Here is a 25,316-nt window from a genome sequence, read left to right as displayed (position 1 = left end):
TCGAACCTGCGATGCTTTGGTTCACAGCCCGTGCTCAGTCCACTGAGCTACGCCAGCCAGGGCGGGAGCTCTTACTTAGACACAAGACTCAGTCCTCAGAGAGCCCCATGTCTCCATCTGTGCCAGCCCACGTCTGCCTCAAGTTTCTGTGTCTTTATCTGACAGCCCCAGGACAGGATTGGACCCGCAGAAAGAAGGGTTTCAGCTTGGTCTGGTTTTTAGAAAAAGAAACCTGGGTGTTTTCAAAGCTAAGCTGATCAAATCAGTCTTTGGCTGGCTCTTCAAGCCGCTCATTTCTTTGCTTTTAACTGTTGAATTCTCATGCTTTATAGTATACTTTCCTCCCCTTGGAAGGTTTACAGTCTCTTTTGGCTGGCTCTAGCCATCGTACTTTTCCGTCATACTTTAGCCATTGGCTGAGAAACCAGTTCATTTTGGAGATCAAGACTAGAACAAGTTTATGGACAAAAAGATAGAGTGAAAACTCGGAAGAAAAGAGTAAGGTTCAGCTCTAACCCTTCTCACTGTTATAACACCTCACATAAGTTTTCTCAGTAGCACCAAGTAGCTGTGTGGTCCTGGATGATGGACCAAGTGGATCAAAGCTGTAAAAATGGTATCACCACGTTTTGTGTACTTTGTAGTTGTAAATAAGGTTTTCTGAGATAATCAAGTTCCCACAGTTTCAGTAGTCCTTGGGTTCTGTTTTCATCACAGTTTAGCAAAATAGTAAGCAACAGACTCACTATTGCTAATAATACTTGGAAAAAATAGAAATGTGTCAATACTTTATTTCATTAAATCAACACATTTGTTTCACAATATGCTTTGCTGTGACTGTTTTCAAAGAAAATACATTTGAGGTTAGACTGCTGGGAATTTTAAACAGTGCATTTGGATAACAGCATCTTAGGATGAGTAGAGAGTGCCAACATCTTTCCATTATTGCAGTCTGCCACAGAAGCTCCCCCGCCCCTCCCCCCGCCCGGGTATTATCACTGTGGAGCCCAGCACAACACACAGCTGAGGACTGACCTAATCCATAGCACCTGGAAAGCCTCTGTTGAGGAAGAATACTAACTTTTTCACGAGTGGTTATGTAAGGGAGAATTAAATAACTATAAAAGCAGTACATGTGTTATGAAAAAAATAAGTGTAAAGATGCTTACTCTTTTTCACGTTCCGCAAAATTTTCAAACTCTACAGAAATGGAGAAAAGGAAAATGTTAATTTTTCTGCCTGAAGTCCAAAATACTTTAATCAAGTAGAAATACAGACTTCAGTCAAAAGGATTAATTTCCTTTATTTTTTTAAATTTCATTTACTTATGTATTTTTAGAGAGGGGAAGGAACAGAGGGAAACATCAATGTGCCGTTGACTTTTACACGACCCCTACTGGGATCCTGGCCTGCAACCCATACATGAGCCCTGGTTGGGAATTGAACCGGCGACCCTTTGGTTCACAGGCGGGCACCCAATCCACTGAGCCACACCAGCCAGGGCAGGAATAATTTCCTTAAAAAATAGCCATCAAAATGCACAAAACTATTTTTCCATCTTACCATTTTTAATTCAGGGCAAAGTCTCCACTTGATTTTATCTTGCTGTTTTCCCCACCCATCTGAGAATCACACTATGAATTTAGAAATAGTTCTATCAGCCTATCAGGAAAAAACAGAGTTTGCTACTTCTTGTTAGGATGATTTGAGAACCCACAAAGCTCCTGAAGACAGCTGTGATCCATAGCCATTCCCATTCTAGCCAAGGATTTTTATCAATCATATTCTGCACTCAGTTGACTAAGGTCCCATCCATAACATTACCCTTGTCTTTCCTTACAGCAAACCTATGTCCTCTGTCTCCCTTAGAGTAGACTGTCTGGCTTATCTCTTCCGGGAACCTACCCAGAGTTCTCTTCTCCACATATCGTCAGCATGTACGTTTAATCTGTCCCATGGTATTCGATTCTCCCTGACAGCTTCCATGTCGTTTCTTACATAGGCACGCTGCTGCAACGATTACCTGTACTCTTGTCAAGGACAGGTGGGTATTCTTTATGACATTTCTGTTTTCCTAACACCTAACAGAAATGTAATCTTCTATATACTAGATCTTTAATAAATTCTTTTCTCTTGAAAACTTTTTTAGATTTTTAAAAATAGATAATTTATTTGTAATTCAAACTCCCTTAGTAGAAATGAGACCAGGTGGGGGCGATGGGCGCACGAGGCGGCATGCAGGCGATGCCTTGTTAAGTTGTGCACTAGAAACCTGTGCAGCTTTGTGAGCCAGCGTGACCTCAACAGTCAATTAAACATTGTTTTAAAGCTACCATTCTTGTTTCCTGTCTACCCAGTTTCTAACCCTCCCATACAGATACCCACTGTAGCCTTCCAGAGCTATGTATAAGTATGTAATACCAATATAGATTCTACTTTGTTCCTTTACAGCAAAAGTTAATAAATTATATGTAAATATAGTGAGAAAGTCCTCATTTTTTTAGCTGCATAGGATTCCATTGTCTGCACATACCATGTTTATTTAATCAGTTTCCCTAATGATTAATGTTTATGTTGTTCCCAATAGTCTGCTTTTTACAAATAATACTTCAGTAAATAGCCTGGGCACAGTTCATTTCATAGATGTACACACATCTTTGAAGGACAAAGTCCTAGAAGTGGATCGAAGGGCAGATGCATTCGATAGATGGCGCTAAACTGTCCTCCACAGAAATCACGCCAGCGTGACATTCCCACCGATAATGCAGGAGTGTGCTTGGGTTCCCACGGGCTGCCTCACAGAGAACGTAGTCACGCTGTGGAACGTGCCATTCTGATCAATGGAAAGCAGCACGTCACAGCGCTCTTAATTTGCGTTTCTCTTATTATGACTGAGGTTGGACATACCAAATGTTTCATGGGCAGACTGTGAATATTGATTTTTGTTTAAACTATCTTATCTCTTTTTGTGCCCACTTTTCTACTAGGGTTATTATTTTCTATGAGTTTCTAGGAACCTTTATACAGTAAAGAAGTAACTCCTTAGCTACGATGCCAGATAGAGACATTTTTCTCCCATTTGTCCTCTGTCTTTTGATTTTTAAGGTGATTTTAGTTACAACATGTGGAAAGTTTCTATTTTATTTAGGAGAATGTATCAATCTCTCTTCTTATGGTTCCTGGATTCCGAGTCATATATAGGTTATTCCCACTCCCAGGTCGTAAAGTAATCTTTGCAAGTTTTCTTTTTTTTTAGTACTTTTTGGGTTGGTTTTGTTTGTTTGCTTGTTTCTTGTTCTTTTTTTTAACATTTAAACATTTTACCCTCCTAGACTACATCCTGGTACAGCTGTGAAGCATGGATCCTAGCTTTTTCTTCAGGTGCGTATTCAGCTCATCCCACAGCACTTACTAAGACGCCCATCTTTAACTACATACTAAATTCCTATGCGTGTTCCAGTCTGTTTCTGGACTTCCTGTCCTGCTCTGTTGGTATGTGTTTTTTTTTCATACATCAATATCATATCATTTTCATTACTGGGGCTTTACAATGTTTTCCTAGCTGGTAAGGCTACCCTCCTTTCACTGCTTTTACGTTTTTTCATTTTTTCCCCACTTTTCTGGTCATTCTTGCTCTTTTCATCCTCCCATTTGAACTTTGGAATCATTTTGTCTCATTCCAGAAAAAAAAAGTTGATGGTTTTATTGGGCATGGTTTAAACTAAGGGGTATTTTTTTTTGTTTCCTTCTGTTAATTTTGAAAGTTGTAAGACCAACTATTTCAGTGAAGCTATATAATCTAATTTTTCATCTTAATGCTGGCAGCTGGCGGGGGTGGGGGACAGAGGAGGCACACTTTCAGTAAGGAAAGGCTTCTGGCCTGTTTCTGTAAACTCCCATTGTCATTACCTTACTCCTTGTGAAACTTTTCCCAGGGGTCTTCAGTGTCTGTTTTGAAGATGTTGAGTTTTCCATGGCGTTAGGACAGCTAGCAGAATAAATTTCCATGGGTTGAGCCTGCATACCTAAAAAAGAAAAAAATGTTTTGTTACATAGCTTCTTAAGCTTTCAGGTTTTATATAGATATATATGCAGTCATCTTTCCTTGGACTCTTTATGCATTATTTTTACAATACATTATGGGATTTTGACATGTATTATTCTTATCTTATTTAATCATTCCTTGTACCTTTCTCATTTAGGTCCTGCTTTATCATTAAACTTTTAACAGCCTTGTTTTTAGAACTTTTTGGAGAGAAAGTGCTGCCACTTACAGTCTTCATCAGCAAGTAAGAAGGACTCTGGGGTTCGCTCTGGGAGTGGAGGTGGGGGAGAAGAGCGGTCTTCTTGCAGATCTGTGATGAGAAGAGTGTACAGCAAACAAAATCACCCATCGCTTCAAAGTCTGAGGTTAAGACCCCTTTCGGGTTCTGCATGACTTTCCCCATTGTTTATTTATTTACTTATTTATTTAACTGTACTTTTCCCCATCCCCATGTATCCCCTTGTACCCTCGTCCACCTCCACCCACCCTCCTCCCCGCCCTTTCCAACTTTTCATTATGAACCTACAACAACCAAATAAAAAATTATTTGAAAAATGACCGCAGCCTCAAGAATTTTGTTCTTCTAGCTCTCTAACCATGGAGCCTCTGATTCATTGCAAACTTGTAAGCTCATCTACAAAAGTGGTTTTCCAAAGAAACCGAACCAGAAGTTAACTGAGCTCCTAGTTCTCACTACCATTCCATAGAGCATGCTGGGAAAGAGGAACAGGTGCACAACACCACAGGGAGGCAAACAGCCAGAGCCAGGATAGTAGCACTCTTTACAATGGCCCGCACTCAGTGACAAATAAATGGCATGACGAAATAGAAAAAGGAAGGAGACCTGCTACAAATTGTAAAAGTTGTAAGAAACATATAAACCAAATACAATGTGTAGACTTTGTTTGAATCCAGGTTCAAAGAAACCGATGGTGAAACGGCATTGTTAAGACAATTTAAGAAAATTGAACATGTCTGGGTATTAGGTAATACTAAGAAATTAGTTAATTTTACTGGTGTGATAATGCTATCATAGGAGGTTCAAAATAAGTGTTGAAATTTTCCATAATGGGGCTATTTTTAAATAATGGGGCTATTTTCCCCTGATATAAATCCTAAAGATACAAATGCTGCTCTACTGGCAGGGGCTGCCTATTACACAGTGCTGAGTACAACGCCAGACTAGGGCGATGTCGTCTGAAAATGAAGATGTGGCTAAGGGCTAGTTTCACCCATCTTTGGTCATGTGGTTTTTCCGGTCTTAGTATTTGTCTGTAAAGCAAGTTCTCCCATTTGTCCCTGTGCACTGGGTGAAAGCAGAAGCGAAGTGTGATACAGTACTTGTTTCCAGCACCTAACATGATAACTGGCACACAGTGGGCACTTCATAAACATTTGATAATGATGTGAGGTAGCTTATCAACTACTTTGCTATTAGGAAATACTCTGAGAACTTTCAGTTAACAATGTATTGACAAATCTCTTTCTAAAATACCATTTTCACCTGGATACTGCCCCTATGAAGGACCTTACAATGCTCATTACTCGCTGCACTAAATCTAAACTCTTCTGCCTGGCTTGGTGCGTGATAAAAAAAAAAAAAACACAGATGACAAACCCTGCCGTGACTGATAGAGGACACTCACAGTGTTGTTCAACCACCTTCACTACCTAATTTCCAAACATTCTCATCGCCTGGAAGGGATACCGTGTCCACACTCCTCCGGCGATCTCTCCCCGTCCCCTCCAGAGCAGACTGGCACCACGAGTCTGCTCTCTCCACAGAGTCGCCTGTTCTGGGTATCATCTGCCTCGCTCTCATAAGTCCCTCAGAATCTCCCCACATTCCACCTAGGCCCAGTCATTGTCCGTCTTTCCCAGAGGAGAGCCTCTGGTGCCGTTACAGTCACCGGCTCACCACTGGTCGTGCTTATTTCTACCTTGGCGTCTCTGTGACCCCGCCCCCTGCCCCCGGCCTTCCTCCCCCATCACTCTGTCCAGCCATCGTCTTGGGTTTCTCTCTTCTACCCGGTCAAGCCTTCCTTCTTTCCTACACTCGGGGTGATTCTAAGCACTGCCACACACATGACCGCTTCGTCTTTCCAGATGAGTACTGATGTCGTCTACCCGATTTCAATGTAAGGCACTAAGGCACTAAGCAGTGCCTTTTCTCTCTCTATTTCTCAAGGAAAATTTTCAACTATACTTCAAAGTAGAGAAATTAGTACAATGAACCTCCATAACCTCAGTTCAGCAGTCTTCAAGATTTTTCCAGATTTGCTCAAACGTACCCTTTCAATCCTATTTTTCTGCTAAATTATTTTAAAGCAAATCCTCTATGTTCTTCACAATATATCGCTTTTTTACATTCAGTATTATTTTATATTAGTTCAGGTGAACAGTGTGCTGGTTAGACAAGCATATACTTTACAAAGTGCTTCCCCTGACATGCCCAGCACCCACCTGGCACCAGACATACTTATTATGACATTATTGACTCTATTCCCTGTGCTGTGCCTCACATTCCTGTTAGTTACTATTTCATAACTAACAATTTGCACCTTTAATTCCATCACCTTTTTCACCCAGTCCCCAGTCCCCCTCTGCTCTAGTGACCACCGCTCTGTTCTCTGCGTCTGTGAGTCTGTTTCAATTTTGTTTGTTTATTTTGTTCTTCCGATTCCACATGCAAGTGAAATCATCTGGTGTTTGTCCTTCTAGCAGCACCCTCTCTTATATACCCTCCTAAAATGATAGAAGGCACACAGAGCTTGCCCAGGAAATGCTCGCTTAATAATTATCTAATAAAAATTATAACAGGTAACACTTAATGGTCACTTATTATTTGACAATCTCTGTGCCTAAAGCTTCATGTACATCATTGCACTTAATCCTTATGGAAATCCTCTAAATAAAGGAGTCCTGGTATCCTCCTTTTATAAATGAGAAAAATTGATAGAATATATCATTTAACCAAGGGTTTTTTTAAAGACTTTATTTATTTATTTTAGACAGAGGGGAAGGGAGGGAGAAAGAGAAGGAGAGAAACATCAATGTGTGGTTGCCTCTGATACACCCCCGACTGGGGACCTGGCCAGCAACCCAGGCATGTGCCCTGACTGGGAATTGAACCAGTGACCCTTTGGTTGGTAGGCCAGCACTCAATCCACTGAGCTACAGCAGCCAGGGCCAAGGTTATGCTTTTTGATAACTATTGGTACTTTGAGGATTTGAATTAAAGTCTTTCTGACACAAAAGGCCAGTTTTTGAACCTCTATGTTATACTTCCTATTTATGTATAATAGGACTATGATAAGTGAATGGTATGTTAATATGAATAAATATGTTGAGGGCACTTACCACCTGTTATGGTGTATGGAAAGTACTTATCAGTGCCCAATAAACATTAGCTGCTGCTGATGTTTTTCAATGCCTAAGACAAGCAAAGCGCAGAGAAGCCCTGGAGAATCAACGGCAAGTTAAAGATCTAAACGGCCACAAAGAATTTTTAGAATCACCTTGTGAACAGTGATGAAACCTATAAAATGGAACTGCCGCAGAGAAGGAAGAGATACTACTAAAATAGTTTTTGTAACGGGTTATATATTGAGGGGCAGAATCTTAAAATCCTGTCTTCACCCAGCCCTTGATGAACCTCCTAGCCTGGGGAAACCAGAAATAAACCAATCAACAGTGGAAGCTAGTATGAGAACCCTGCCATCTCCCGAGGTGACTTACTCTGAGCTTAACGAGCCACTCCTACAGTACAAATACTTAGGGCTAAAATCTCATCTAAAGCCAAGAGAATTTTTTTACCTGAGTTGGGACGCTGGAGTTTTACACTCTAAAAAAAAAGAGAGAGAGAAAGAAAGGAAAAGTGAAACAAGAATATGTGCACAAATTTACAAACTCAAAGCAATACGTGGCATTTTTGAAATGATATTGCGCATACCAGTAAGAGATAGCGATGAAATGTTGACCCTATTTTTTTGTGACTTATAAGTGTGCTGGATTATAAAAAAAGCATCAAACTCTTAAAGTAATTTTTATATGTCATGACAGTTAGTCCTAAACTGACCCTGTTTTGACCCATTTCCTTCCTACATGGAACATTGCCCTGAAGTTTCAATGGGCGGTCAGTTGTTGAAATTGAAGTTACTATGCGGCATTGGAAGAGGAGGGGTTGTTCTTTGCTCCGGGAATTATTAAGTGAAAGACCATTGTATGCGTCATATTATCAACAGTAATAATCCCAATTACCAGTAACTGAAAAGTATAATTAAAAAGGTAGAGACTATTTGCCTACTAGCATTGCGGGGGTAGGCATGCTCAAATGTTTTAGTTAATTACTTTTCTGATCTCTGAAAGTGTAGGATAGTTGGTTCACAGAATATATACAAATGCACATCAGATAGTTGAAAGTGCAGATTTTTCTTCCAGAAGCAGGAGCAGAGAACATTATTCCAAGAGGTTTAACTCAGATAATATGGACATCTGTCACTCAAAAAAAATTACTCTCCATAAATACTTTATCACAGTTAACATGAACAGCCAAACAAGTGACTATTGCAAACAAGCTATCTACTTATGAAACGTTTCTTTTTTCTTTAATAACCCTTTAAGAATCAGCTCAAATGTTTCCACTTTGACTAAGTCCCTTGACCACTTCCCACCTGAGGGGACTTCCGCACTTTCAAATCTTTTGTCTTTCATATGGCACTGGTTTTATTTGCCTCGTGATAACCAACAGACAGAAATACTTGTGTACACCTCCTGTATCTCCACTGCTAGACTACACATTTCTTAAGGGCAACAATTGGGTTTTACACGCCTTTTTATCCACCACGTACCCTGGCATGTCATTTCGTAAGTAGTACCTGGCTAATATTTATTGGTGATTAATAGGTGTTAGAAACACAAGGAGTAGGACTATAATCTGCTGAATCCAAATGAGTAGAGTCAGGGGAAAAAAAAAAAGGTGCTGACCTTGCTTGGCCTAAGTCTCACAGAGTCATCGGGTTTGTTGGGTTCAGGTGTCCCACCCCACTCTGGTGGTCTTCTGACGTCTGTCATCACAGCTGAAGACACAGACTTGGGAACACTCAGTGGGACTTCTCCTGGAAGAAAGTGAACACGGTCCAATTCTCCGGAGAGTTATCCGTCTTCTAGAAAGCCACAGTCACTCGGCAAGAGCACACAGGACACTGAGAGGACATGAGAAGTTCCCTAGTTAATCCGTGCTTGGCTACACTGCTTAGTACTGAACTGTACTCACCAGCTTCCTCCTCCACAATGAAAGACTCAGGGGTGCGTTCTGGAAGTGGAGGGGGCACTTCATCGTCGATTCTCGGGGAAGTCGCTATCCAAATGTCAGAAATATAATTACAGTTTTCAATCGGGAAAATCCAAAGAAAATTCTTACATTCTAAACTTTATGTAAATCCCATCGAGCATCATCACAATATTTAAGCTGGCATCTGTTCACTCAAGGGAAAAGCAAAAATAAATTCTCTCATCTTAAGTTGCAAAGCCAGGAGGTTTTTGCTTCTTCAAAATGTGTTGTTTCTTTTAAAAGCCCCAAGGTATTTTGATTGAGTCACTGGTAATCAGTTAACAGAATATGAAATATTATATGACTTTAAATCACATAACTCTCGCCCTGACTGGTGTGGCTCGGTGGATTGGGCAACATCCCGCAAACCGGAAGGTCAGCGGTTAGATTTCCGGTCAGGGCACAGGCCTGGGTTGTGGGCCCGGTTCCCAGCTGGAGGCAAACGAGAGGAAACAGACGGATGTGTCTCTCACACATCAATGTTTCTCTCCCTCTCCTCTCTCCATCCCTTCCCCTTTCTCTAAAAATAAAAACGCAATTTTTAAAACATTACACAATTTTTTTGTTTCACATAGAATATACACCATAGCATCATAAAAGCACTTTTAGATGCCAAAGAATTCAGTTATAAGCCAGGTTAAATCATAAAGATTTAGTATGTATAATCCATTTTACAAAGTGAAGAATATGTATGTTTTTTGTTTTTTTACAAAACAAGGTTGTAACAGGATTTTCTTTTTTTTTCCCCAGCCAAACCCACCTCCCTCGCTTGCTTCCACCCTCCCCCTTGGTTTTGAGGGTTTTCTATATTTCTATAGATAGACTCAGAATTTTTATAGAAAAAAAATTGAATGCTATTATAATAAACTGCCTCTAGAGGGCACACATGTATGCTGCTCCAATCACTGAAGCTAAGGATTTATCTTTTAATACTGGTGCTCAGAGAGGAGAACAGGAACAGACTCACAGAAACAGAGATCACAGGGAGGGTTAACAGCAGGGAGGGGGAGAAGGGAAATGAGGAAAAAGGTACAGGGAATAAGAAGTATTAATGGTAGGTACAAAATAGACAGGGGGAGGTTAAAAATAGTATAGGAAATGGAGAAGCCAAAGATCTTATATGTATGACCCATGGACTTGAACTAAGGGAGGAGAAGGCTGGTGGGAGGGGCGCTGGGGGTGGAGGGGAATTAAAGGGAGAAAAAAAATGAGACAACTGTAAAAGCATACAAAAAAAGTGAAAAAAGAAAAAGAAAATTCCTTTAAATTACAAAACAAAATCAAAGCAGATAAAATAACCTAATCAAAGAAGGAACTAGATCCAGATAAAATATTTTTGTAACAAAGATACACATCTACACATCTGTTAAGGCAGGGGTGTCAAACTCATTTTCACCGGGGACCACATCAGCCTGGTGGTTGCCTTCTAAGGGCTGAAATAATTTTAAGACTGTATAAATGTGTAAGGCAACCCCGAGGCTGATGCGGCCCCCGGTGAAAATGAGTTTGACATGCCTATGTTAAGGAACTGTACAATAACGTTACAGAGTCAAAGCTCTTTCTACTTCTTATTCAGGTGGAATGTTTTTTTATAAATTTCTGATAATCTACCTAAGAGAGTGAAACTTACTCTTTGCTCTCCTTCTCTCCTTCCACATCAAACTCATATAATTTTCTCTAACAAGATATTTACTTCTAATATCGAACAACTCAGTAAAACAATGTGTGTAATGGACAAAAGTCTAGAAGTATTAAGTATGAAAGTAAAGTGGTATATGTGACTAAAATCCCACAGAGAACACAGAAGACATATTCTTGTCTACTAAGTTACATGAAGAGGCAGGAGGAAGTTCGATGGCCTTCCTCCAGCCGCCTCGGCAACAGCACACCATCCTCAGCCCTTGCTCAGCCCCGTGCAGCCGCGTGGCGGCAGAGCAAAAATTCTCAGTGACCGTGTGGTGCCATCGATCAAATCTTTTCTCGTGTTCTTTTGGAATTTGCTTCTAGAGGTTAAGGGTCAGTTGTGGACCTCTGCCCTACATTCCCAGGAATGAGAATTGCCTTTGTTACAAGCGCCCCTGCTGGCGTAGATGCTGGACCATAGATCATACAGATCCTGGAATGTTACATGTTTGTTTCTGCTATTTTCAACGTATCACATCATTAGAGGAGGAGGAAGCACACAGAGAGGGACAAGGGGGAGGATGAAAAGAAACCAAACCTTCTGGAGAATCAGAGTAACATCTAAAAGGCTGTACAAACTTGTAAAAATAACTTACCGACTGCCACTGTCTCTTGGCTCAGTGTGGGGGGGAAATTGTTTGGAGGATTCAGTGCGACAGAATCGTGGCACTCGTAATAACGAAATAGGGTGGCAGGGGAGGTTGGCAACAGAGAGCAAGGCGACACAGTCCTATCGTGTTTCTCAGGTAAATCAAGAGACATCCTGGAACCAGTACTACTTGGAGACAGTGACAGGAAATAAGGGTCATCCTCTAAAGACAGGTGAGAATGCGCGGTGAGAGCACTCGAGTCGTGCGTGTTTGCGTCAGGGGCGTGACGCCCTGGGCGCTCGGCGTCACACCACAGTGAGGAATTCAGCTCTCCCGAGGCAACGGGCATCGTTCTGCGAGCCTCCTCAAGGCGAGGGCTGTTCAGTTGAGGTTCCAAATAAGAAAAATTTTCCTCGATGCCCAGTTCCTTGGTGTCTCTCCGTTGTATCAATTCGAAGGGCGTTGACTTGGTCCGGGTTATGGGCCCCTTCGAATTGAAGTATCTTTCTGCTGCGTGGACAGGTTTGGAACTAGGACACGCTCCAAACAAAACGGAGCTCAAGTCCAGACTCTGGTGCTTCTGAAGAGGCTCCCCAGCTATGGCGACCGCCTTCGTCTCCCGCTTCGTGGTGGGGTCAGCATTTTTGTTACAACCACAGTTGAGCTCCAGAAACTCGAAAGAACTGTTCTGTGCAGCAGGCTGCACAGCTAACTCTTTCTTTTCTCTTATTTCAGAAGTCCGAAGGTCAAAGGAAGAAGCTTCTGCATTTCCCCCCCTTGTATGTTGGTTTGTCACTTCTGCTTCTAGTGTGCCGCTGAAACAACAAGAAAGTAACAAGGGTATCATACCCCCAGCGGGCCTCTTCCTAACCTTTCCCAGCACTGCAATGAGTTGCAAGCATGAGAGACGCCTCCGAGACACACTTAGACATGTAAAATTACACTCACCTTGTTGGTAAGTTGAGAGAATAAACGCCTGCTTCTAGACTGGAATTTTGCTCAGGAACTGAATACGTTGCTTGAATCTTCAAGAGAAATAAGAGATTGTTTTTTAGTGAAGCGATGACAGTGATATAGTTTATGTCCATAAGGCTGAGAAGTCATTTTCCAGAAAGGATAAAGATTCAAAATAATTCATAAAATTGTTAGATGAGTTTCCGAAATACTGAACCCAACAAGAGCGTGTTGGCATATGGACATCGAAAGGGTCAGAATAAAGGATCAGTGGTGTTACAGAAATTAGAAAGGGTTTACTTATAGCAGCATCTTTTCGAATGTGGGAGTTTTACCATGTTCTTGAGGGTGGCTGTATTCTTAAGGACGCTCCACCTGCAGAGATTTCATCATCTCGACCCTTCTTGTTAGTAGGTGCTTAGTAGGTCCCATGCGTACCTCATCTTGTCCTACCTTTTTCTTCCTTACTATGCTCTAGCTACACTGGTTTGGGGTTTTGTTGTTGTTGTTGTTTTGATTTTTGTTTGTTTGTTTTGCCATTCCTTAGGCATACCAAACTTCTTTCCAATTCAAGGCTTTCACCCTCTGGTTGAAATACTCTTGCTCCAGATTTTGCATGGCTGGCTCCTTCTAAGTAATTATTTGTTATTTAAATGTCAGCTACATAAGGAAACCTTCCCTGACCCCTCACCCTAAAACCACACTCCAACTCACTCACACAGCCACTCTCGGCCTGTATTTCCTTCATGGTAACGACCCCATTACATTTGTAACGGAGGCACATGGAATCGAAGATACCATTGATTGTAAAATATATCCTGATTTCAGAGATGTTTAACTATTTTAAAAAGTCATCAGCAATCGTAAGATAACACCTGCTATGGGTTTAGTTGTGACTCTCAGAAAGATATGTGAAACTCTAACCCCTGATGTCTCTAACCGACTTTATTTAAAAGTAGGGTCTTTGCAGATGTACTTAGGATGAGGCCGTACTGGATGGGTGGGCCCTGACACAAGGACGTGTGTCCTTAGAAGAAGAGGAAACAGAAACTCAGAGACACACAGCGGGGGCGGGGGGGGGGTGTCGTGTAATGTGCAATGACGCAGACAGAAACTGGAGTAACGCATCTGCAAGCTCATGAACGCCAAGGTTTGCTGGCGAACTCCAGAAGCTAGGAGAAGCAAGGAGGATTTTCCCCCAGAGCTAGGAGAGAGAGCGCGGTCCTGCTTACACCTTTATTTTGGACCTCCTGCCTCCAGAACTGAGAAAATAAAGCTGTTGTGCGACCCCTCCACGGTCTGTGGTACTTGTTACCGTAGGCCCAATAAACTGATTCAGAGACTTTACTACCCCACTTTCGATAATGGATAGAACACCGAGACAGACAGAAGATCATTAAGGAACTAGAGGGTGGGTATGAGCAACACCATAAACCAGTTAGTCCTAAAACACACATAGAGAACACTCCACCCAACAACATACACCTTCTTCTCAAACACATGGAACATTCTCCAGGACAGACCTTGTGTTAAGCCATAAAACAAGTCTTAATAAATTTTAACAGACTGAAGTTATATAAAGTATCTCTTTAAATCATAATCAATGTTTACAATCTAGGAATCAATAACAGAAAGAAAACATAAAATTCACAAATATATGTAAAACAAACACTCTTAAACAGCTAATGGGTCCAAGAAGAAATCACAGTGAAAGTTAGAAAATATTTAGAAATGAATGAAAACACAACATAACAAAATGGATGGGATACAGTGAAAGCAGTGCTCAGAAAGAAATTTATATCTGAAAATGCCTACTTTGAAAAAGAAGAAAATTTTCAAATGGATAACTTATAAGTTATGGAACTAGAGAAAAAGAAAACGAAACCCAAAGCTAGCAGGAAGAAGGAAATATTAAAGATTAGAGCAGATGTAAATAAAGTGGAGACTAAGAAAACAGTGGGGAAAATTAACTAAACCAAAAGTGGATCCATTAAAAAGGTCAATAAAACTGACAGATCTTTAGCTAGATTTACTCAGGAAAAAAGAAGACTCAAAGTTTTAAAATCTCAAATTATAGGAAAGAAGTGGGACATTACTACCAATTTTACAGAAATAAAAAGTATAAGACAATAATATGAACAATTATATGCTAACAAATCATATAAACTAGAGGAAATGGACAAATTCCTAGAAACGTGATCAACCAAAGCTGACTCAGAAGGAAACAGAAAATCAGAACAGACCTACAACTAGTATAAATAGAATGAATTAGTAATCAAAAGATGGCCTAACAAAGAAAATCCCAGGACCAGGTGGCTTCATTTGTGAACTCTACCAAATATTTAAGGAAGAGTTAATACCTGTCCTCCACAAACTCTTCCAAAAAATTCAACAGGCGGAATCACTTCCTAAGTCCATCTCTGAGGCCAGCATTACCTTCATACCAAAGCCAGACAAAGACACTAAACAAAAAGGAAACTACAGACTAATATCCTTTATGAATATTGATGCCAAAGTCCTTAACCAAATACAAGGAAACTAAATTCAGGAGCATATTAAGAGAATTATATACCATGACAAAGCGGGGTTTATTCCCAGAATGCAACAATGGGTCAACAAAAAAAAAATCATTGTAATACACCACCTTCATAGAATGAAGGGGGAAGAAACCTACGTAATCATATCAACTGATGCAGAAAAGAAAGCATTTAACAAAATTCATAATAAAAACACTCATAAAATCCTGGCTATCCTGTATGCCAAAAGGTTGCGGGTTTGATCCCTGGTCAGGGCTCAAGTACGGGAAGCAGCTGACTGATGTTTCTCTCTCACATCGATGTTTCCCTCTCTCTCTCTCTCTGTCCCTCCCTTCCTTACTCTCTTTCTAAGAATCAATAAACATATTCTTGGATGAGAAGTAGTAAAAAAAAAAAAAACACTCAGCAAACTAGGAACATAAGGGAACTTCCTCAATATGATAAAAGCCACATAGGAAAACCCCAGAGCTAACATCATACACAATGCTAAAAGACTGAAAGCTTTTCCCCTAAGATCCAGAATAAGGCAAGGATGCTGACTTTTGCCACTTCCAGTCAAAATAGTACTAGAAGTTCTAGCCAGAGCAATTAAACAAGAAAAAAAATAAAATAAAATAAAAAGCATCCAAATTGGAAAAGAGGAAGTAAAGTTATTATCTGCAGATGGCATGATCTTATATGTCTAAAGACACCAAATACAAAAAAAAAGCTAGAGCTGACAAACAAATGCAGCGAACTTGACAAGTACAAATCAACACATGAAAACCAGTTGTATTTCTGTACATTAGCAAAAACAATCTAAAAACAAAATTTAAAAAACAATTTTATTAATATTAGCAACAAAAAAGTATTTAGGAATAAATTTAACCAAACAAGACTTGCATGTTTAAAATGATAAAACACTGCCAACAGAGCCAGAACAATCCGGAAAAAGAAGAGTAGAGTTGGAGGACCCACACGGCCTTATTTCCCAGTTTACTACAAAGCTACAGCAATAAGACAGGGTGGTACAGGCATAGGACCAACGGAATAAATAGCCTGGCAAGGAACCTCTATATGTGGGCATGTGACTTTTGAAGAGGGCGCCAAGGCCATTCAATGGAAAAAAAGATAGTATTTTCAACAAATGGTGCTGCAAAAGCTGGATATTCACATGCAAAAGAATGAAGTTGGACCCTGACCTTACACCACATACAAACATGAACTCAAAGTGAACCAAATACCTAAACATAAGAGTTAAAACTATAAAACTCTTTTCTTAAGAGAAAGAAAACATAGAAAGCTTCATGACATTGGATTTGGCAATAATTCCCTGGATGTAACACCAAAGGCATTAGCAACAAAAGGAAAAATAAACAAATTGGATTTTACAGAAATTAAAAACTTCCATGTATTAAAGGACACAATCAACAGAATAAAAGGCTAGTCTGTAGAATGGAAGACAATGTTTGCAAATCACATCTCTGATGAAGGATTAAAATTCCTAAAGAGTATAAAGAAAACTCTTAAAACTCAACAACAACAAGCAAACAGAAAGAAACAATTCAAAAATGGGCAAAGGATTTGAATAAACACTTTTCCAAAAATGAAACACAAATGGTCAGTGAGCTCATGAAAAGATGCTAAACATCACTAATCAGCAAAATGCAAACAAGAACCACATGAGTTACCACTTTATACCCACTAGGATGGCCACTATAAAAAAATACAGAAATAAAAATAAAAACAGAAAATAACAAGTGTTGGTGAGGATGTGGAGACATTGAAACCCTTGTGTGCATTGCTGGTGGGAATGTAAAATGGTTCAGCCACTGTGAAAAACAGTATGGCATGACCTCAAAAAATTAAATGTAATTACCATATGATCCAGCAATTCTACTTCTGGGCATATACCCAAAAGAACTGAAAGCAAGGACACGAAGAGGTATTTATACACTCCTGTTCTTAACAGCATTATTCCCAACAGCCAAAAGTTGAAAGCAAAGCAAGCACCCATCAATGGATAAATGGATAGACACAATGTGGCATATTCCACATGCAGTGGAATATTATTCAGTCCTGAAAAGGAAGGGAATTCTGACAAATATTACAACACTGATGAACCTTGAGAACACTATGCTAACTGAAATAAGCCAAACACAAAAGGACAAACATCATGATTCCAGTGATATGAGGTCAGATTCACAGAAACAGAAGTAGAACAGTGGTTGCCCGGGGCTGGGGGGAGGGCTGGAATGGACACTCGTCGTTTAGTGGGCAGAGAGTTTCAGCTTTGCAAGATGAAAGGAGCTCTGGAGACAGACGGCAGTGATGACTACACAGGAATAGGAACATACGTTATATCATTGAGCTATACATACAAAATTGGTTAAGGTGCTGAATTGTATGCATACTTTACCACAATAAAAAAAATTGCAAAATAAATGGGCAAAAGGACTTGGATAGATGTTTGTCCAAAGAAAATATACAAATGGCCAATAATCACACAAAAAGATGCTTAACATCACTAATCATTAGGGACATGCAAATCAAAACCATGAGATGCCATTTCACACCCATTAGGATGGCTATCATCTAAAAGACAAAAACAAAACAAAAACAAAACAGCAAATACTAAGCATTGGCAAGGATGTGGAGAAGTTGGAACACTAGTGGATTTCTAGTGAGAATGTAAAATTTTACAGTCACAATGAAAAACAGTAAGACAGCACCTTTACAAAATTAAACAAAATTACCATATAATCCAACAAGTTCATTCTGAGGTATACACCCCAAACAATTTAAAGTAGGGACTTGAACAAGTAGTTTTACACCAATGGTGATAGCAGCATTACTCACAATAGCCCAAAGGTGTCCACTGAAGCAAAAAGTGGTATGTACACACAGTGGAATAATGTACAGCCATAAAAAAAATTCTGATGCATGTTGCAAAATGAATAAGCCTTGAAAAATCACACCGCATGAAATAAGCCAGATACAAAAGAATAAGTATATGACTCCCCTTCTATAATGTACTTAAAATAGACAAATGCATGGAGACAAAGAGAAGTTACTAGGGGTTGGGGGAGGGGGCATGGGTAGATTCTGTTTTAGGTTATGAATATTTTCTAGAACTAAACGGTGATGGCAGTACACAGTGTAAAGGTACTTAATGCCACTACACTGTACACTTAAAAATGGTCAAAGTGGTAAATATGAATGAGGAAGTGTCTCCTCCTGTTCTGTTTTCTGGTACAGTTTGTATATAAAACTGCTGTTAATTTTTCATTAAACATTTGGTAGAATTCTCAAGTGAAACTATGTGGACCTGGAGATTCCTTCTGTGGGAGTTTTAAAATTACAAATTTAGTTTCCTTAATCATTATGGGGCTATTCAAATTATCTATTTCATATTGAGTGAGTTGCGGTAGTTTGTATTTTTGGAGGAAGTAACTCATTTTGTCTAAGTGGTGAAGGTAAATGTGTTGAGCTGTTCACGCCATGTTCCTTTATGACCCTTTTCATGTCCGCAGAGACTGCAGAGATATTCCGTTTCATTCCTGATACTGGTCATTGTTATCTTTGCCCTTTTCTCTTGATTAGTCTTCCTAGAAGTTTGTAAATTTTATTGCTCTTTTCAAAGACCCAGCTCTCTGGCTCACTGATTTTCCTCTATTGATTTTCTGTTTATACTTTCATTGATTTCTGTTCTTTATTATTTGCTTTCATTTTCTCTGGCATTTTTTCCTCTTTTTTTTTTCTGGATTCTCTAAGTGGGAGTTCCCATTATTGATTTGAGGCTTTTCCTGTTTTCTGATGTACGCACTCAGAGTGCTGTAAATCACTCTAATAATCCCTGGCAGCACTGCTGTAGTTCTGCCCCACAAATTTGAGGTACATTTTCATTTTCATTCAGTTCAATGCATTTTTAAACATGTCCCTTGATACTTCCTCTTTGACTCAATGGATTATTTAGAGGAGTGTGGTTAGTTTCCAAGTATTTGGATCTTTTCCTGTTATCTTTTAGTCATTGGCTTCTGGTTTGTTTTCACTGTCATCAGAAAATACACTTCCTGTGATTTCAATTCTCATAAATTGTTCAGATTGTTTAATGGCCCACGATATGATTCATCCTGCTGTACCTTCCATCAGCACCAGAAAAGCATGTGTATTCACCTGTTACTGGGAGGAGCGTTCTATAAATATCAATGTGATCCTGTTGGTCGATGATCTTGCTCAATGCCATATTCTTGCGGACTTTCTGCCAATTTTTCCTACCAATTGTTGAGAAAGGGATGTTGAGGTCTCCAACCATAATTGTGGATTTGTCTATTTCTCCTTTCATTTCCATCAGTTTTCTAAGCTCTGTTTGGTCCATACGCACTTAGGATTGCTATGACTTACTGGTGAATTAACCCTTATATTATTATATAATGTCCCTCCCTATCTATGACCATTTTCTTTGCTCTACTTTATCTGATATTAATACAGGGTGGGAAAAAAGTAGGTTGACAGTTTATGGGGAAATTAATATAATTAATACAAATAATACAAGAATGCACTCTGTATTTCACATGCAACTGTAAACCTTGCCTCACCCTGTACAGCTACTGCTGCCTTCCTTTTATTCATGTTTACATGATATATCTTTTTTCCAACCAACCTATATATTTGAAGTATGTTTGTTATAGACAGTATATAGTTAGGTCATGTTTTCAATACACTTTGCCAATTTTCTGTTTATTGGTGTATTTACACCATTTATATTTAGTGTAATTATTGATTTTAGGGCTCAAGTCTGCCATTTTATTTTTTGTTTTCTATTTGTTCTCTCCATTTTACATTTCTCTTTTCTTTTTCCTGTGCTTTTTTAGAATTTCGTTTTGATTTGTGTATAGTTTTTTTCAAGTGTGTCTTTGTATAGCTTTTGTAGCTGTAGTTCTTGGTATTACATTATGAGGGGGGACCCAAAAAACCCTGGAATTATCTTCTGGAGGGCAGACCCCTTGTAGTGCAGGCTTCCCCCACGAGGTGAGTGTTCTAGCAACTCATCTGTGTCAGTGTACCAGCTGGCGTTGTTGTAAGAAGCTGGGTTGGGCTTCAGGAAATTTTTTTGAAGACCCTTTCAGTGCATTTGCTCATTTCATCATGGGTGATTTAGGAGCACACCTGCCCACACTGTACTGAGTTTTCAGCAGTTTTTGACCAAAAAATGGTATGACCCTCATATTCCACCCTCTCTATTCACCCAATCTCATCCTGAGTGAGTTTTTTTTTGTTTGTTTCCCTGGATGAAAAATTCCTCAAAGGGAAACGTTTTGTGGATGTAGAAGTGAAACAAAACATGGCAGAAGCACTAAAAGGCGTCAAAATTGACAAATTCAAAAACTGTTTTGAGCAGTGGGAAAAATGTCTCAATAGGTGCATTGCATCAGATGGATAGTACATTGAAGGTGCCTGAAGTTTAAACATGTAAGAATAAATACACAATTTTTTATGAATAAATTCCCAATTTTTCAGGTCCCCCTCACATACACACATAACTTATCACAGTTTCCAGGAATTATCATTTTGCTAGCTCAGGTACAGAACCCTTGACATGCCTAACTCTTCCCTGCTTGTATAACTGCCTTAAATATTTTCTCTAATCCATTTAAAACCGCATCAGACAATGGTATAACTTTTGCTTCCATCATCAAACAATTTAGAAAACTTAAGAGAAGGAAAACCTATCATGTTTATCCATGTTTTTCTTACCATGTTTTTTCTTCTTCCATGATTTCCTTCCTGTTTAGGAAACTTCCTTTGCTAATTTTTGTAGGGTAAGTCTACTGGTGACAAATTCTCTTAGTTTTTCTTCATCTGAGAACGTCTTGATTCCCCCTTCATTCCTGAGGGATATTTTCACTGGGTGTGGAATTCCCACACCCAGTTCTTTTGGGAGTTCTTCTCTCTCAGCACTTGAAAAACATCGCACCATTCTTTCTGGCCTCCCTGGCTCCTGATGGCAAATCCATTGCCACTCTGTTTTCCTCCTACAGTGAAGGTCATTTTTCTCCAGCTGCTTCCTGTAATCTTTGTCTTTAGGTTCAGAGGTTTAATTATGATGAGTCTTTTGGTACTTTTTTAGCCTTTAGTCTTTTTTCTCCTCTGCTCCTTGGACTTCAATGACATAAATGCTATGGGGTTTTTTTGTTTGTTTGTTCATCTTTTTGCTTTTGTTTGTTTGTTTGTTTTGCTTCAGTCCCTTAGTTCTCTAAGGTTCTGTTTATTTTTTTTTTCAGTTTATTTTATTTCTGTTGCTCAGATTGGGCAATTTCTATTTTTCTATCTTCCATTTCATTAATTCTTCTTCTGTACCCGGTATTCTGCTGTTGAGCCTATTTACTAAGCTATTTTGTTTCAATTACTGTATTTTTCGGTTCTTTATATCTTCTGTTTCTTTGTTGAGTCTTTATATTTCTTTGCTGGGCCTTTCTATTTTTTTTTTTTTTTTAGTTTTAAGCATGTTTGCATGTGCTCATTGAAGTATTTTTATCATGGCTACTTTCGTATCTTTGTCAGATGATCTAACATCTCTGTCATCTCAGTGTTGTCTTTCACTCACTCAGTTTGAGATATGATGCTCTGGATCTTAGTTCAACCTTTTCTTTTAGCTGTTCATTTATTTGTTTGTTTGTTTTTGACTCTGCTCTGACAGGAGAAGGGAGTGCTGCTGCCTTGTCACTACCAGGTGGATTCTACCTCCGGCACCAGTCTCCTCACTTGACCTCTGTTGATACTCAAGGGGCACACCATGGGAGAGGCTCCTGTGTCGTCCCTGACACTGCGGTGGCGGGGGGGCGGGGGGGCTCCTTCCTGTTGGATGATGGTGAAAGTCCTGACCATCCGACAGGCCTCTTCTGACCCTAACTTCAGTGGGGAGGGGACTGGGGTGCCATGTTACTGCCGGGTGGAAGCTCGAACTCCCCACATGGGTCTTCACTGGCGCTGCAGGGAAACTATCTTGCAGGCCAGTGGGGATGGAAGTCCTAGCTCTCTGCTTGACCTTTCTGACACCACCCCTGACTTTATCGTGGTCCTGTGCTGGTGGGAGTCTAGGCTCCCCACTCAGCCTTTGCTGGCATGGGGTTAAGGGCCATTTTTTTATTTGGTGTTGACTGAAGTAGAGTGATTATTATCCAAAAGTGTTATGTCTCCCCTTTCCTGGTCCTTAGGCTAGAGAGAGTAGGCTGTTGTTGGGTCTTCTTTTGTCTGCACTGCTGAGCCTGGAATAAATAAGGCAAAGGGAAACCCAAGGAACTCGCCATTATGTCTTTTCTTAGGTCCAAGTTTCTAGCTGGTCTGTCTTCTTAAATTTATTTTATATGTAATATCCCAGGGGTGGGGGGTACACTTAGTGGGAGGAATAGGAAAAAGTATGTCTACTCGATATTCCCAGAAACAGAAGTTCTCTTTTCTGTCTTTAACCAGCTTCCCCAGTGGGAGCATGAGCAATGCCCCCGTGTTCCAATCTACTGACCAAGGACCCACCCCAAGGAACCCAACCGGCTAGAGTCACAGCACTGCTGCCGGGCTAAACTTGATTGGCAGCTCCTGACACCCGAACAAAACATTAGCTGCAATACTCTAACAACACATTAAAAGGATATTTTTTGCTCAAGAAAGGTTTTTTTCTAAAGAGTACAAATATGATTTGATATTAACAGATCCAATGATATGACAGTATTTGCAGGTTAAAGGAGAAAAATCCATGTGATCACCCCATGAATGCAGAAATACGCAATCGACTGAGTTTAACATTCTCTCTGAAAAAATTTCTTAATAAAGTAGAAATCAACAAATACTTTCTTTAAACAATTGAAATACAAATATCTCTAATCAAGTCAGCATCACACTTAGTAGTGAAACATGAGAATCTTTCCCACTAAAATTAAGTCGTCCATATCACCTCCGTTATTTAGCCTTGTTCAGGGAGTACTAGTCACACATAGGATGCAAGTAACATTTTCTGGCAATTACACTTGTATTTCCACCATCTTCCACCATGGTGTCTCTCTTGGGGTCGACATTAGCTATAGGATTGCTTAGGTCACTCCCTCGCCTCAACAGGCTCTCTGGCTTTCTTTCCCTTGCCACGTGTCATCGTCAACTGATGGAGTTATGACCAGGGTCATCTCTGATACACTTTGTATTCTTAATTTTTTAACTCTTATTTATTGATTTTTAGAGAGAGAGAGGAAGGGAGAGAGAGAGGAAGGGAGAGAGAGAAAGAGAGAGAAATACTGATCTGCTGTTCCACTTATTCATGCACTCATTGGTTGCTTCTTGTATGTGCTCTGACCAGGGATTGAACCCGCAGCCTTGGTGTATCGGGATGATGATCTAACCAACTGAGCTACCCAGCTAGGGCTATATTTATACTCTTAATGCTGTGAAAACAGTAGGTCCTCTATGAATATTTTCAGGTTCTCTATCCAAAATCTGATACTAAAAATTAAAGTAATATGTATATGCTACATATAACTTGGAAAGTACTGGTAAATCAGTAGTTTTGTGATTACACAGTATTTGATTTACCAATTTTTGTAATAAGATCAAAACAGCATACCCTAGAATACTCAATATTTTTACACTGGAATTTGGTGAAATCATAACTGCTTTCATATCTAAGGCCTTTAAGCTAAAAATCCCTTGGCTATTCTAAAATGTCCTCAAAATTTGATGAGACATACACAATCAAAACAAGGCTGGAGTCACTGAAAAATTACATCAGTACTCAATTACGGTTTCACTTTATAACTGGCACTCTCAGTCTAACTTAACCACACAACTGTCTAATACAGGGGAACGGAATATATGCTTGCTCTTTCACACCTCTTGTTTCTAAATTTAGCTAAACATTGTAAGAAAGACGTTAACCCAAAGATGCATTTTCTAAGTTGAAGCACTTCCATTATTTGCCCTTCTCCACTGGAGACCTGCAACGCAGCCCATGCCCCCGGGACACTCCAATTTAGTTACGATGAGAAATAACAAGCTAAGTCCTTCAACTGATCTAAGATTCCCTCACCAAATCAAACACTTTTTTAATTGACAAAACATCAAGTTCAAAGCTTACCTCTGTTCCAGAGTGTCTATCTCTGATGACATCCATCTGTCTCTTAAACAGTTCTAATACAGCTTTGTAGACCAGCTCGTACTGTTCCTGGAGAGCGCCACCAACCAGACGAGGAAAACAAACGCACACCTTGGTGAACGACTGAACCAGATTTCAGGAATACGCACACCAATCAACAAACCAAATCCCAGGATAAGAAACCCCCAAAAGCCATTCACATTAGTTTAATGACAGTATAGCCCACTTCAGATTTCACAGCACTTTTAGGCGGCTAGAAACCGCTAATTATTTGTTCTACTTCTAAGTAATGTACAAGGAAGGAACTTGCGGCATGTTTTTTATGTGCGACCCCACTTTCTTACCAATCTTTCCTTCCATCATCACCCCTTTAATTTTGCTTTCCTTGCTCATATGTTATAAATTTTATTTCCTATTGGATGCATTGTTTTTTGGTGAGCCATCTCTGGGAAAAGGTAGACACATTGCGGTTGATGGGTAGATAGATGGCTTGAATCCATATTACTTAACTCGACCCTCATAACTGACCTGTAAACAAGCTAGGCTGTTATTCCTGTTCTTCATAGACCATTTGTCCCAAGTCCCTCAGAAGTAACTTCCAGGGCTTGGGTTAGAACCTGAATCTTCTGACGTTTAGTTTAGCGCACTTAGATCAGACTCCTGAAAGTCTGTCCCAGCAAAGATATCAAAGAAGAGATCACCGAATAGAGTTTGGAAATGTACGGTTATAAAGTGATTTCACTGTAGAAAAATGAGTCTGCTATAATCAACATTGTTTATGGGTTTTTACTACTCCATTTTTCCCTCTGTACCAGCTCAAGCGCTTGACTTTGTATCTACTTTTTGTCCTCTATGTATTTTTATTTATTTTTTAAAATTGTATTGTAGTTTTCCATTACCATTTGTCCCCCTTACACTCCCTCCCCCCAGCAATCACCACACTGTTGTCCATGCCCATGAGTCCTTTTTCCTTTTTGCACGATCCCTCCCTTCATAAACCTCCGCCCTTAGCTGTCCACCTGCTCTCTATCTATAAGTCTGTCTCTATTTTGCTTGT

At 39.8% G+C, this 25,316-nt stretch overlaps 1 protein-coding gene across 1 annotated transcript in view; it reads right to left on the bottom strand.

Annotated features, from left to right (window-relative positions):
• The window catches only part of PTPN22 (protein tyrosine phosphatase non-receptor type 22), a 49,043-nt gene that overhangs the window by 6,920 nt on the left and 16,807 nt on the right, over positions 1 to 25,316 (bottom strand). Inside the window, exons 11-19 of the mRNA XM_045816693.1 lie at positions 24,242 to 24,328; positions 12,599 to 12,675; positions 11,657 to 12,465; positions 9,321 to 9,404; positions 9,032 to 9,162; positions 7,862 to 7,889; positions 4,275 to 4,355; positions 3,910 to 4,025; positions 1,170 to 1,200 (exon numbers count right to left, since the gene is read on the bottom strand). Of these exons, the coding sequence (XP_045672649.1) occupies positions 1,170 to 1,200; positions 3,910 to 4,025; positions 4,275 to 4,355; positions 7,862 to 7,889; positions 9,032 to 9,162; positions 9,321 to 9,404; positions 11,657 to 12,465; positions 12,599 to 12,675; positions 24,242 to 24,328 (1,444 nt within the window). The remainder of the gene's footprint in view (positions 1 to 1,169; positions 1,201 to 3,909; positions 4,026 to 4,274; positions 4,356 to 7,861; positions 7,890 to 9,031; positions 9,163 to 9,320; positions 9,405 to 11,656; positions 12,466 to 12,598; positions 12,676 to 24,241; positions 24,329 to 25,316) is intronic.

This window comes from Phyllostomus hastatus, unplaced genomic scaffold (genome assembly GCF_019186645.2).
Source record: "Phyllostomus hastatus isolate PE091 unplaced genomic scaffold, TTU_PhHast_1.1 phas_scaffold_216, whole genome shotgun sequence".
Lineage (NCBI taxonomy): Eukaryota > Metazoa > Chordata > Mammalia > Chiroptera > Phyllostomidae > Phyllostomus > Phyllostomus hastatus.
The sequence above is the reverse complement of the archived record's forward strand: the minus strand, read 5'-3'. Positions and strand labels throughout refer to the sequence as shown.